This window comes from Microtus pennsylvanicus, chromosome 12 (genome assembly GCF_037038515.1).
Source record: "Microtus pennsylvanicus isolate mMicPen1 chromosome 12, mMicPen1.hap1, whole genome shotgun sequence".
Classification (NCBI taxonomy): Eukaryota; Metazoa; Chordata; class Mammalia; order Rodentia; family Cricetidae; genus Microtus; species Microtus pennsylvanicus.
In genome coordinates, this window is record NC_134590.1 from 93,339,423 (window position 1) to 93,355,347 (window position 15,925).

The following is a 15,925-nucleotide window of genomic DNA, read 5'->3' on the forward strand; positions in this document are numbered from 1 at the left end:
TACACTGTTCCTGTCCAGGACTGGAGCTTGGTTCCCAGCATCAGCACATCCAACTCTGTCTTCTGCCACACTGTGCTTATATATAAAATACCCTGACCCACCACACCTACACTCATAATTTAAAAGAAAAATCAATCTTAAAATGAAAGATGGCCATTGGCTTTGGACGTTTGAACAGTGATGGGTATAAATGTAGAGGTGAAAATCTATAATGGAAGGTTTCAATACTGAGAACCCACAGAAAGCAACATTATTTGCATGATTCTTTTTCTTTTGTTCTGTTCACACCATACATCTAACAGATTAGGTACATAAATCTCTAAGTCAGAGCAATAACTCAACTCCGATGCTAAAACTAATGAACAGCCATGAAGTGGTGGTTTTAAATGCTCTGATATATTGTGAAAGACAATGCACATATATTGAATTTTGCTTTAAATTCGGTGTCACACGAGGCCCTGACCTCATCAGGAAATCTCCAGGTTAATTTAATCAACTCTCTTTCTTTAACCATTAAAGGGGTGTACAGAGCCGTTTGTATTCTGCTTCAGGCTGTTCTTAACATCTTCCTTCCTGTGTTTCCTTCTTGGGACTGTAACCTGTACCAGGACCTCCTGTCATACGTTTCAGTACGGTTCTTGGTTGACAGTCTAGATAGATACTACCAGGGACCATGGTGTGAGAATTGTCACCAGAATCAGTGTCTTGTTTTCCTACCACCCCAAGAGCATGCTTCCAACTGAACAAGTCTGTTTCTGATGCTGCCAATGCTGTATTCACACAGGCCCAGGGTCAGAATCAGTCACCATTATACCTCTAGGGCTGTCTATACTGGAACCTCAGCCGACTATTTCCTTTGAAGCTCACTACAACCAGGCATTCTTTACTGATGGATGAGACAACATGTATAGCATGCTTTCCTCTGGATCTGAAGAACTAATCTTTTCTCAGTTAACTCTTGATTTACCCTTTCCCTCCTAGCCCCAAACTATATTTCCCATTGGTTTTTCCCTCCACCCTTGAAGTGGTAAATTCTGTAGCTAAAATGCCCCCATTTTTCAGTATACCCCAGTTGTAGCTCAATTAATAATAGCTTTCTGGAAGCTCAGAATTGATTCATAGATCTTGAGATTCTTTTGATTATTTTGGTATAATAAACTCACACTTCATTCATTAGAAATAACATTGAGAACAAAGTTGGGGTGTGAAGACGTTCTCATAGCATTTACATGATAGTTAAGATTATTTGAACATGAGACAAAATATATCTAAAAGGAGAACATGCACGAAGTATAAAAAAGTCTCATATAGAAACAATAGAGAGAGGTGAAGGACATTTACTTTAAACAATAGTTCTTTTCATTATAGATTGAGATAACTTTTCCACCTGAATTTAGAGCTAGTTTGTAAATTTCATATGCATCTTGCTTGATATTTGTCAAAATCAATGTCTAATAATGTAAAAAGATTTTTTATAGTTCTATGTACCAAAAAAGAGGTGACAGAATTATGAAGTTTAAAGACAAACTGCTCATCATAGAAAAGCAATCTTATCTCACTTAATAATAATACTAACAGATAAACTTTCTGGCTATTTTCTACATGGCAGGCAGGATTCCTGTCAGACTAGTTATGTATATAAAAATTCAGTCATCCCTCAGCTCTCAGTGGTATGGCTATGAATTGTAGCACCAGGGAGATTTCAACCTCGCCTGCCAACAAAAGTCATCAACTAAATACAGGAGGAGAGTTCCTAGAGACTCTCTGGCCACAGCTCTCAGACTAGAGCATGCTGTGGCAGGCTATGGGCTCACTGCACAGTGGTGCACATGAAAGACATGGATAGTGAAAGAAGCACATGGCACTAAAGGTGAAGAAACAACTCTGTGTTAGCCCGAGTTCTGTCCCTGGGCCATTTCCAACCAGTAGAGTGCGCTGTGGCTCTGGAATTTGGTGTTATCCACAAATACTTGCAATGCAAGATTAATTCTCTATTATTCTATTGTCTTGGGGCCAGAAAGTATTATTTTCTGATTGGTCCATTATATTTGATATCAGAACAAAGACCATGTCTCATACTTTTTTTTATTCCTGTAATGTCCAACATAATAACATCTCACAATAGCTATTTTAAAATCCAATAACCATTATCAGTTAAGTAATTACATCATGTCAGATCAGGAAGACTATTTTAGAAAGAACAATTCAATGGCCAGAAATGATAGTCTTAGAAGTTGGGAGATTGCCTCAGGACCTTGAAGACTCAATGTCTTCTCAGGATTTAATACATTTTTCAAAGACAGTGGCAGCAAAGACAGAATAATTTTTTTTAATGTGAGCTAGGAAATCTTAAGATTGTATGTTCCTCTTGGTTTTCTAATTCCATTAAATCTACAAAAATTACATGTCCTTTGTAAAAAATGACAGAGCAGTAGTTGGAAGAGATAAGTTGAATATCCCTGGAAAAACCTTGAAGTTAATTTTTTTTTATAAAACTAATTTTTGGTAAAATAAATTATGCCTGCTCTACCCCAAAGAATAGAAGTCAGGCTGCCCTTAACTATTAAATGTTAATAACTTGGATAAATTAATAAATGGTAATTCCAAAGGACTAAGGTTGGTGAGATATCTACTTACTTCTCTGAATATTTAATTTGTCTCAGAGCTCCAAATCTTACAAAGGAACATCATTAACATTCAGGATACGTTCTTCCTAATTTCTCTGTTATGACACAGTCTACATACTCTGTCCGTCAGTGTGAAGATGTTTCGATCATAACAGAACAAAGATATATCCCTATGAGAGACATAGTCACACTCCTAAGCAGCAAAATTTTAGCCTGGTCTTAAACTTACCATACAGTGCAAAGTGTACTGCACAGTATCAAAGCATCCATACAGTGTAGGGTTTCTTAAAATGTGAAACCTGAAGATCCTCAAAGGGAACCAATCCCACATGGTCTCTCTCCTACCTGATCCACAGTGAAATGCCCACAGTTCAATTCTGGTAATTAAGGGGCAGCCTCCTTTTTTTTTTTTTTTGCTTTTCTTTTTTTTCTTTTCTTTTTTTTTTTTTTACAGATTCTCTGAGTGCATATAAGGAATTATTGAAAAAAAAGTTCACAAATGCACTGGTGTCCCTGTTAAATATTATCCATAAAATTATTACTAATTGTAGAAAGTTCTTTTCAGAAGGTACAACACTTTAGGTTTAGCCAAGATGACTTTGAGAATTACAAGGATATAAAAAAATATTATGAAGAAGGTAAGCAGCAGTCTGAATTGAATATGGAAAGATGTCTTCATAACTACTTAACACATCTTTATGGTGCATAAATTACAGAGAGATAGACAAATATTTGTAATACAAATAAATACGGAGGCAGCATGTACCCAATGTCTACATATGTATTGCATGCTTAACATACATGTGATATTTATGTACTAGCACAGACTATTACATTGCATCCATTCAATGAGTGGAGGGTGAAACACATACATACAAGTGTTCTTCACAATCATCTACACTATATTTCTCAGAAAACAATTAAATTCTTAATTTTAATATTTGTTCTTTCACTTATTCTACCTCCATAAATACTTTAAATAGTTTTTCATTTGTTTGAACAATTATTATTTATAGACAAAATGTATTTTATTTGTGATTTTTATGTTTGGAATGGTATTCCAAAGTATGACTATACAATATATATGAAGTCCTATATTTTCGATTATTGACACCTGTGATATCCTTGTGCCATTTTCCAAGCTCTCGAACATGAGGACGAGTGCCAAGGCACGGGCATTTAAGACACACTTTTAACAACTCGTGGTTACTTCCGTTTTCTTTGTTTCTTCCAGAGTTATCAGAGAACAGCATGGTTTCTACATTAAGTATGTCTATCCACGGTGTTATGGAATAAATGTGCCAGTAAGATAAACAAATAACGGAATAACAAACCCACAGAGTTCACTCAATTGATTCTAGCAGAAAAAAATGAGAACAAGGAAGCCATCACACTAGGATTGCTCTGGACGACCGCAGGTGATGTGGGAGTGTCATATATCAATCTGTTGATTTCATTGGCTAAGTAATAAACAAACTGCTTGGGCTCATAGCTTAGAACATAGGTGGGTGGAGTAAACAGAACAGAATTCTGGGAGAAAGAGGAAGTGAGCTCAGAGATGCCATCCTCTCCTCTCCTGGGCAGACACATGCAATGAAGCTCTGACCCAGGATGAATGTAGGCTAGAATCTTCCCGGTAAGCGCACCTTGGGGTGCTACACACAGATGATTAGACATGGGCTAAATTAATATGTGAGAATTAGCCTAGAAGAGAATGGGCCAAGCAGTGTTTAAATGAATACAGTTTGTGTGTTGTTATTTTGGGCATAAGCTAGCAGGCGGCCGGGGTGCTGGGGATGCAGCCCCGCCGCTCTTATCACTACATGCAGGCAGCAGCAATCACACACTGTGTGGCTGAAAGCCGAGTCATGATGGCTCCTGGATGGCAACTTACCCTGTCAAGAGCTGCTTTCTCAAGCTCATTTTTGGCGACAGCTAACTTCTTTTCCAGTTCGGTGAGCTGTTGGGCCTGTAACAGAGAGGGAAGGCAGCACATTTGAGAAAACACTATACTCGCCATATTTGTTCTTCACGGAAAAGGAATGTATGCCTGTTAGTTGATTTAAATTTCAGATGAAAGGCATGAAGTTACAGAGCCATTTGATATGTGTGCAGAGAACGGTATGAGTCTCATGGGTCGAAACACCTTGTAAAGCCTAACTCAATCTTTGTTATATTTGTTAGTTCTCTTATCAGAGATGCTTCTAGTCCTTGGGGACTGAATTCTATCTACACAACTTCCTGTCTTGATGTCTGACTGTCCATTTGAGTTTTAACTTTTTATTTGGTGATAGAACAATTGAGACTATAATAAGGCTTGAAGTGCTCTTTTTTTCCCCTCTCTCTCTTTATAATTATAAATACCAGTGTGAAGGCACCATCACAAAATAACCAGGACAGGAAATATATTCCCCAAACACTGAATCAAGGAGAACCTGAAAACGGTAGTCTAGCCTTGAGGGCTATGTGGACATGGTTTACATGAGCTGCCTAGTCTGCAAAATATTGTTGTGCCATTCCAATAAGATTAAAGTAGCAACACTTGATCTTTTACCTCATGTCTCTGTAACCTAGCAAGCCTCTTCATTTCTTCAAATGTCACAACAGGGCTCTTCAGGGAAAGTAACAGTGACTTGATATTTGAAAGATGTATTTTCACAAAAACACCAAGCTAACAGTCATAACATATATGCAGAGGACTGGGGAGTGGGAGTGGAGGTGGGTGTGTTTCTGACTCGTTTGCCTGATCTGGCAGCTGTTTCCTTCTTTTTGGGTTGCCTTGTCCAGCCTGGATATGAGGGCTTTTGCCTTTGCTTATTGTATCTTGTTTTGTTGTGTTTGGTTGTTTTCTGAGGGCAAAATGAAGAGAAGGGAGAATGGATCTGGAAGAGAGAAGAGGTAGTGACGGGGAGCAGAGAAGAGAGGAGGGGGGAGAAACTGTGGTCATTATGTATTGTAGGAATGAAGAGTCTATTTTCAATAAAAAGAAAAAACAAAAATGCACATTCTAATCTTGCCTTAGCTATGTGATCTTGAACAAAATAGTTGACGCTTCAAGCAAAAGGCAACAACAGGTTTCTGTCATAAAGCATCACTTAATGAGGAACATGATGCTTGGAGAAGTTCATTACTAATAAACACATAATAGTTACATGACTTCAGTTTATAATTCTCTGAGTGTATTCTTTCAGTTTATGTTGATTTATATTAATAGCAAGAAAAATTAAATGTATTTATTTCAGTTGGTGTTAGTAATGCTGCCCTCTTATTCCTTATCAGGAATAATTCAACCGTGTCTTAATATAAACAACAGTGACCTTGCAATGTATTTGAAAATGGATTGTGTGTACTGATTACATAATGAAGAAAAAATAAAGTCAAAGACAAAATGCTTCCCTATCTGTACATGTATATTATGATTTAGTGACAGATGTTACTAAGAAAATAAGGTTAAAAGAGAGATATGGAATGCAGAAATCTGCATTAATCTCTTCTTTTCATGGCTTAAGTCTCTGGACTGGAGAAACAGCTTGGTGGTGAAGACTTAATATTCTTTCATAGGACTGAAGTTATGTTGTGAGGTTGTTCACAACATCCCATACTTCTAGCTCCAGGGGAACACAATACTTGCTTCTTGCCTACATGGGAACCCACATTTGCTTGCATATACTCATGTACAGATACATACACATGCAGAGAATTTAAGAAAACAATTAAAATCTTTAAAAAAAATTGAAAAAGCCATTCATGCTTTTGTCTCTGTGTCTTATGTTTCTTCCTATCAAGAGAGTGTTTATATTCTTGATTCTGATGAGATCTTGCAGTTCTAACTCCTTCCCTGGTCATTGAAATACAGAAAAGCACTTGAGAGAGACACAGCAAAATAAGCACTGGGGTGGAGTGCCTCTCGTTATGCCCTCATGGAGAATCCAAACTGAGATAAAAACTGAGCAAAAACAGGCCAGTGGAAATATAGCTACACATGTACCCAACCAACATCGCTGGCCTCCTTCCAAACTACAGGTGCTTGTAATCTATCCATGAATGGCTGGTACTTTCTACCTTAGGGTGTAGGTGATGTCTCAGTACAGCCTATTGTTATAAACGAGAATCATCAAGACGAATCTTCTGATGGGTAGAAACCTGGCTATGAAAGAGGCAAATCATGAACTGGAAGCGTAATACTTCCAATGCAAAAAATAAAAACTAAATCTGTTTACATAAAACACAATCAGTCAAGAGACGAGTAGGAGGGACAGATGTAGTAGTGCTTTATCTGCATCTGTCACACAGTTATGTACTTTTAGAGCAGTAGGAAACAGGAATGCGCGACTTGCAGGTTTGCAGGACTGCATTTGAATGCAATGCCCTCCAGTCATCTGAATGGGTGTTATTATGTCCACTCTATGCAGACCTCCCTTTTTCTCCACCTGAGAGGAAATGCCAGCATTTGTAGATCATTGTCCAGCCTTGTCATCCTCACGACACAGGGACAACAGATCTGAGATGGAGGAAGGCAAATGCTTGATCAGTGGACATGGGGAAAAGCATCTGATGATTAGTTTTAGTTCACTGAGCAATGTATTTAATCCCTCTAAGCTCAAGTTTTTTTCTATATACAATAAAAGTATCTGTAAAATAATGGAAGAAATAAAAGCAACACAAAGTAACATACTGATACTTAATAAGAAAGGTACTTTGTTGACCTCCATTTATACATCGTGAAGGAGGAGTCAATATATTCTAGTATGCTTATTTCTGGACAAGGAAAATGAATTCCAATAAAATAGAGCATATGGTTCAGAAACTATTACTATTAGCCACCTTAAAGTTTTCTTTCTTTTTTTCTTTTTTCTTTTTTTTTTAACCATTCCTGAGATCTTTCTGAGTATGAGCAAGCTTCATAAGTGGGAAGCTCACAAAGAGAATACTGATATGTTGTCCTGGTTTTTAAAAGAGCAGTTGTTAAGTCAATTCACACACTGTGTCTATACTATATACAAGAAAGTTCCGACAATAGCTACCACACAAGAAGACATGATAGTTAGGGCGCTGATCCAGAGAATACACTAGTTAATAAAGTTAACTTTATAAAGTTTACTTGAGAAAATATAATGCACTATAAATTAAAATATGACACCACTTCAGAAAACCCAGTGTTGAACTGAGGAATTTTCATTGTCATACAGTCATTTGCTAATACTTAGGACACGATTAATTCTTTCCAAGTCTGAAACAAAGAAGAGAGAAGAAAAACAGAAGAAAAAAATCATGCAAATTAAAGATGCCTTATGAAATTTAAATAGCTAAACCAGAGTTGAGTGTTAGCAACAACTGATAGAGAGAAGACATCTCATTGTGCCTGAGAGAGTACCTTAGACAGCAGCATAACCAAACCATCCATTTTCTCAAGGGCACACTTCTCTAGGAACTGCAAAACTGATGGTTGGAGAAAGATCTCATTTCCTGGATGAGGCTCTAATCCTATGTGGTCAGCTCTAAATACTTGCAAATAAGGGCAAAACTAACTGGACTGTGTGTGTGTTTGTGTGTTTGTGTGTGTGTGTGTGAGAGAGAGAGAGAGAGAGAGAGAGAGAGAGAGAGAGAGAGAGAGAGAGAGAGAGAGAGAGGGAGGGAGGGAGGGAAGGAGGGAAGGAGGGAAGGAGAGAGAGAGAATAGAAGTAGTTGTGAAGATGAGATGAGGGCAAGGGAGGAGCTGGAGAAGTGAGAAAAAAGAATTACACAGAATGTGAAGACACTTTTTTTCCTGTATGAGCTCAAATAAAGAAAGAGAAGGAAGCAACAGTTTGGGAGCTGAAGTTGGTATCATTTCTTAATTCACTTTCTAAAACCATCCCTTCCAATCCCCCCAGAACGCTGAATTTCCAGCTGACAGTATCCCTGAGAACAAGACCTTTACCCTAGAATTCTCATTGCTGTACTTTTTTCTTCTTCCTTTTTGTTTCTTCTTCTTCTTCTTCTTCTTCTTCTTCTTCTTCTTCTTCTTCTTCTTCTTCTTCTTCTTCTTCTTCTTCTTCTTCTTCTTCTCCTTCTCCTTCTCCTTCTCCTTCTCCTTCTCCTTCTCCTTCTCCTTCTCCTTCTCCTTCTCCTCCTCCTCCTTCTCCTCCTCCTTCTTCTTCTTAGTTTTTTTTTTTTAAGAATTCACCTTCACATCACTACACAATAAAGGAGAACAGCAATTTGGTGTCCCATGCATAAGCTGTGATTTTTCCTGCTGAGAGCATTAAGGTTCAGCTGTGCACAAATGGACACATCTTATCTGAACGTTCATGGAACTGTTCTATAAAGCATTTGCACATGACTAAGTCTGTGAGGGATTAATCCATCACACCTTAATACATAAATCTGCATTTCTGAAAATCTTGTTGGTAGGATTACTTCTATTCTGTCCTCCAGGTAACAGTAGTCTTGGTTCTGTCTTCTCTAAAAGGCTGCTCTGAAGTGTGCACAATGCAAAATGATTTATGTATTTTGTGATTTACTCTCTTTGCAGGAAATATAATTTTAACATTGAAGCCTATAAAGTCCTAAACATACATTAGGCATGTTAGGTTTAGAGTAACCTGTGTGGTGTTATGTCTAGCGAGTGTTGTATGTAAAGGTCAGATTTAGGGGGGCAAATCAGAAAGAGGCACCACTGATAAAGGGGGTATCACTTCCATCCTTTCGTCTGGTCTGGGCTGTGAAATTTGTTTCAGTAATTCTGGTAGCCAGTTTCTGGTTCCAAGATCCTCATTAATGAAAGAGACACAAAACATTGAGAGGTAACCAAGTCATAGGTCCTAGGGTAAACTTTTAATAAATGTTATAATTCTACACAGGAAATCTTTTTGTTGGTTTGTTATTTTTTTGATGCCAAGAAAATGAAATCTAAGTCTGTATTTAATCTTAAACTAAAGATAAAATCTAGAATATATATTGTGAGTTTGAACATCATGAGTGTGTACATATGCATGTATGTGTTTGTGTTTTGTGTGTGTGTGTGTCTGTATATGTGTATATGTTTTGGGTGTGTTTGTGCACGTGTGTATGTATTTTCTTGTGTGTGGTTTCTCTAAAATGAAGCTAATGGCATTAATTTTATAATCTGATTCATAAGCTAAAACCACTTTTCTCTGAACCTTAGTCCTTCATATTTGATAGTATCACATAAATTAACTCACAGAAGAACACAATATAATCTTAGTTCTCTCTTAAAAAATGAGGAAAGCTGAGAGAGATTAATGAATATCTTGTTTAACATCACACTGTTGTAGAGTTTAAATACAAGCAGATTTAGAATTTGAATTATGTACATCCTGGACATACAGCTATACTCATAATCACTGGAGATTTTTCACGCATAGAATTCCTGACTAAATAGAGTGCATATATTCAATGGTGTATGCTCAAAATTTACTGATATGCTATGTAATTTAAAATGTTTCAAGAAAGAATAAATGACTGGGAGAATATTGTATGATTACACTTTTCTTTTTCCAGAGGGAGAATTATAAGCCCATGAGAGATACAGTTTTAAGACTTTTTAAATAAAGTTTTGGCTGTTCATTTATGTGTATGTGCATGTGCCAGCTTGGGTTTTTTCAGCATGAGTGAGTAGATGCCCAAAGAAACCAGAAGAGGGTAGCAGATACCCTGGAACTGAAACTGCAGGCAGCTTTGAGCCAACAAATCTAGACTGGACCAGATTCAGACACTGAGTCTGTGCCTTTGGAAAAGGAACAAGAGCTTTTAGTTGCTGAGCTATTGCTCCAGCCCCAAGAGATACTATTAATTGCTAACTAGAAACCGAATGGATTGATGAAAACACACTATTGTGTTTTATGCAAATTATCTTCATCCATTAGCATATAAGAACACATCCCTTGCTCATTAGTCTTAAACTAATTTAAGCAATTAAGCTTAACTTAAACAATAAAGCATTTGTTGATCATTCTGTGGACACACAGCACACCACATTGCATTGCTTCATTACCTTTATCTCTAAGTCACATTTACCCGACAGATATTATATATTATATATTACATAATATATAATATTATATATTATTATATATTAGATATTTTATCTGTTTTATAAACAGATCAGTTTATAAAATCCTAGAAGACTCTCCTTCAAGAAGTATGTTTACATGTCCAATTTTTGACTTCACATTTTTGTAAGTTTAATCTCTTTTTCTCATGCAAAAGTGACTAGCATGTGATCAGCTACTTTACTTGAGTAAAATATCTTTAAGGTACTGAAATTTATGAACTTCCGGACCTCAGGAACAAAGTCTGATTTATAGTGATTTATTTCTTATGAGATATAAAAGCTCAATTCTAATTATGAGGATATAATAAATTATCTATTTTGTTCTATCAGAGAAGATCTCAGTGTATATTCAGACTGCCTCAAAACTCACTATGCAGTCCAAGATAGCCTCAAATCTATGACAACCTTCTTGTCTCTGCTTCCTAAATGTTGGTATTACAGTATAGAGTGATCATAATTACTTTGGGATGTGATTTCTTAAAAGAATCACTCAACCTCAGCCCTCTGACCAACTATTGTGATTATGCTAAAATATTTAGTTAAGAGGTAGGATATGTCCTGGTGGGTGAGTAGAAGTCAATAAATCTGTTGGGTAGACACATGGAGAGTGGTAAATAGGTATGGACAAGTAGATGTTGAAGGATATACGTAATCAGCAGGCAGATGATGATAATAGGTGCTGATGGATTAATACTGATGAACAGATATGCATAGATAAATACTCCGGCATAGTTCCAGCTAGACAGGCATGAATAGATAGGCGTTGGTGGACTGGTGCTCATGCATAAGTAATAGTGGATAGTTACAGATGAAATGGCAGAGGTGTTGCACACTGAAGAATAGATGCTGGTGAACAGGTAATAGTGGATACGTATTTGTAGATAGTTTCTTGTGCGTGCGTAGGTCCTGATGAGCATGTGTTGGTGGGTATGTACTGCTGAAGAACTGTTGGTAGATAAGTCCTCATATGTAGGTGCTGGCCATTACTACAATAAAGGTCTACTCTCTCGCTCTCTCCTTCGCTCTTTCTTTCTTTTTTTCTCTCTCTTCTTCCCTCTACAAAATAAAGATAACGTATATTTTTCCTCTCTGTAGTGCGGTATTTATGTTTAAGTTTAAAAAGCTTAAATATTCACTATTTCTTGAAAAAAAAGGTAACAGAACAAGACTATTATTCTCATGGAAGAAAGCAAAACAGAAACTAATACCTAATTTAGCGTGGGTTCACCAGAGACTTAGAAATCATTGTATTCAAACAAAGCCTTTAATTGGCTCTTATAATTTAACAGGAATAAAACAGTTTCCTTAAATTAAAAACCTTATACTCAAAGTATACATTGTTCATTTATGTTACTGAAAAACTGTTCAGATCTTATTCTTCTGCAGAGTAAGCAGTACTAGAATAGTCGTTCTCCCACAAAGAGCTGTGAATCAGCTGTGTGTGACCAGCTATTGATACTAGAAACATGGAACACCCTCGAAGTGCACCTGTCTTCCTGAGCATTCCTGAGCAGAGTCTCAAGCACTGTGATGCCAAAGGCTCATATTTATGTAACAACGTTTAAGCACTTCCTCAATAGTTCTGCGTTCATCACCGGAGCTATTGGTTTGTCATTTACATATTGAGACAATATAATTAGGCTCGTGATCAATTTGAGCACCAGAACTCAGTCTTTACTAGTGTAATTGCAGTGGTTTGCTATGCTAGAAAGAAAAGAATATTTGAACTTAGGTGCATTCTTAATCTTTTAGCCTACCTTATAGTTCATTGAATGAGGCAAACATTTATGTACCTGAGGTTACATCAAAAAGGGCAGGTGAATCTGTCCTGTGTCAAATCATGCGAAACACCTTGCATTCATCCATGACTGGTTAGTTTCTGTATCTCCTTCATTCACAGATGAAAAAAAGTAGTTCTGGAGCTGGAGAGATGGTGCAGTAGTTAAGAGCAAATACTGCTCTTGTAGACGTCTCAACTTGGTTTTTAACACTCACATTAAGTGGCATACAACCAACTAAAACGCCACTGACAGTAGATCTCACAGCATCTTCTGGACTTGGGGGTCTCTACTCAAACCTACACACACGAACACAAGCACACACACACACACACACACACAAACACACACTTAGAAATTTAAAGATATTTTAAAAAAGGTAATCCTCATAGATATCCTCTACAAATATAATCTTAGTATTCTTATAATATTCTTCAAGGCAATGTTTTATATTTTTCTTACTATTTCTCATACTATTATAATATTAAAAATATAAAATGATTTGCTAAAGAACAGACATGATCTAAAAATATATATAACATTGTCCTGGGTGCATGAAAATTCTAAGGGTTTTCTAACAGACAGGGCTTTTTAACAGTCAGACAGTTTCTAATTAGCATCCTGGTGAACGCTCACTCAGAAGCTGGCTTGCCACACACTTGCTGAATCCCATACATTCATCCAAGAGAAAGACAAGAGCCCAATTCAATTTGGACAGTTTAGAGCTCACATTTTGAGCCTGAGAAAGATTAGCATGATGTTGGCAACTCCTATTTGAAGTCTCTCACGGCATTGGACCAAGGGAGCCACATGACAGACAGCACAAGCAGTGGGTCTTACTGTCATTGCGAATCAAACTCTAAACTATTGCCCAGTAACATCATAGCTTATATGTGTACCCAAAGGCAGAGGGGAAGTTTAATGGGAAAATTTTAGTACTTTCATGTAATATATAAGAAATATTTCCATGGCAGCCTTCTGATAATACTACCTACTCTTAAAATTCCATGGAGGAGTAAGCAGCGCTCCATCCAGGCTCGGGATAGAGGACAAGTGAATGTCACCTAGCTGCTCCAAATAGATACTTCTAAGTTATCAAGGCACTGCAACCAAGCCAATGGGATGAAAGAGATTGCCATTTATTGGCAAATGACAACTAAGAGCCAAGAAGATATAAAGTGTTCCAGGGGATGAGTGGAAATAAGTAAATTGATGATTATTCACCAACAAATATGAAAGTGCTCCACTATTTGAACAATTTCCATGGCTACCACAATACAGACTGGTTTAATGCTGCCCCATTGGCTGCAATCATCATTTTTAGACTTGGTAGGTTTTTTTTTTCCTGACTCTGTCTCTAAAGGAGTATTATTGACAACTGGGTCTTGCATTTGTTTTTTGATCACTGAGTCAATAATTTTCAGAAAACTGCTGTGTACCCAGGGCATGTTTAGTAAACATTTCATTAATAGAGAGCAGGTGAGCAAACATGATACCAAGTCACATGCTGGGCTACATAACATGTCTCTCACCTTCTCAGAACTCACTACTGAATTACAAGACTGATGAGCAGCCAATATGTACTTATACATAAATGTCCTGAAAAAGCAGATCTCTTTTCTCTGGTAGTTATTAGACAACAGCTCTGTCCAGGGTAATGGTTACAAGGATTGATGGCTTGTGCACATTAATGACTAGCATAGTAGCATAGGAGATACAACCCACAATGTTTTATTGATTTCAGGACTAAGTCAATTGGGTTATTTTTCAAAAGTTTTTTTTCTTTAATCAAAAATTAGACAAAGCATCCTCTTACCTCTTTTTTATTTTTTATTGATTTTTATTCAGCTCTACATTTTCTCTGCTTCCCTCACTGCCTCTCTCCTCCCCTTCAACTCTCCTCCAAGATCCCCATGCTCCCAGTTTACTCAGGAGATCTTGACTTTCTACTACCCATGTAGATTAGATCTATGTAAGTCTCTCTTAGGGTCCTCATTGTTGTCTACGTTCTTTGGGATTGTGATTTGTAGGCTGGTTTTCTTTGTTTTATGTTTAAAACCCACTTATGAGTGAATATATGTGATAATTGTTTTCCTGGATCTGGGTTACCTCACTCAAAATGATGTTTTCTAGCTCCATCCATTTTCCTGCAGAATTCAAGCTGTCGTTATTTTTTTCTTTTGAAGAATTGTTAAGGACAACGTGGTACATTTACACAATTGGGTTATTTTTAAAAGGTACTTTATTTCTTATATGAGAATCATTTGCTGAATGTCAATATCATCTCTATTTGTTCATATTTTTCTGCCATCAGGAGAATGGGTTTAGTTTATTGTTTGAGTCCTGCACAGAGCAGCAGCTCTTCTGGATGCATTTCCTAAACACTCTTTCAAAATTCCTACTTAACAAATTAATTTTCTGAGAGCAACAACATATACCAATGCCCCTGTCCACACACCAGTGAGTCAGATTCTTACTCTTCTTGTTATACATTTTCCTTGAAAATTCATTTTATGGTTGTTAGTAGAGAAAAAACTCACAACAATAACAAACCACAGACTTCGCTTTGGTTTGAATTCCTTCATGGCTATCTCAAAGTGAAACCAATAGAAGCAAAATGTGGTTGATTTGCTTACAGAAGCTATACTGTGGGATGGGAGCCCTAGAGTATGAGGATGCAGAGGAGGGTAGTACAGGTTTTTCTGTCATGACAATTCCACCTTTTGTGTAGTTGTATATAACATAAATTTCTCAAGAACCTCTGATTTTACATGCATTAAATACTAATTGGTAAATGAAATTCAACAATATGAAATAGTTAAATATAAGGACATCTAGGTGCTTGGAGGACTGCTATAGTTTTTTTTTTTTTTTTTGTCTCATGGCTATCTGTGAACACTAAACAAAAGAAAACACCAAAATGGTGTCAATTATTGATAGTAGGTAAAGGAAATAACTAGATTTCAATTTTAGAAAATGAAGATTGTAAAGCTCATATTGCAAATTCCTCACTTCTCAGTTCTCAGAGTGTTAAGTCATTTTCTCAAATGCCAGTTGTTTGAATAGACCTATGACTTCATTTCCCATGAGGAATTCTAAATATCATATTCTTCTCCTCCTGTCATTTAGAGTATGAGCATAAATAATGCTAGATATTGGATGTTGTCTATCACAGCTGCTTGAAGGTATGGTCGCCACACTATGAAGACAATGAGTGACAGTTTGATAGGAATCAGAATCACTTAGGAAACACACCTCTGGAGGTGTTTGTGTGTGTGTCGTTGGATGTAGTTCCAGAAAGGATATTAATGTTGGCAGTGCAATTCCATGGGCTGGGGTCCCAGATCGCATGGAAAAGATAAATTAGGGTGTGAGGAGTGAACATTAGTTCCTCTGCCTCCTGCTTACAGACAGAGCGTTAGCAGCAACCTGACTCTCTTGATGCTACACTTGCCTCACCATAC

General features: G+C 37.0%; 1 protein-coding gene across 1 annotated transcript in view; it reads right to left on the reverse strand.

Annotated features, from left to right (window-relative positions):
- The window catches only part of LOC142832304 (leucine zipper protein 2-like), a 385,340-nt gene that overhangs the window by 34,843 nt on the left and 334,572 nt on the right, over positions 1-15,925 (reverse strand). Inside the window, exon 8 of the mRNA XM_075942703.1 lies at positions 4,522-4,596. Within this exon, the coding sequence (XP_075798818.1) occupies positions 4,522-4,596 (75 nt within the window). The remainder of the gene's footprint in view (positions 1-4,521; positions 4,597-15,925) is intronic.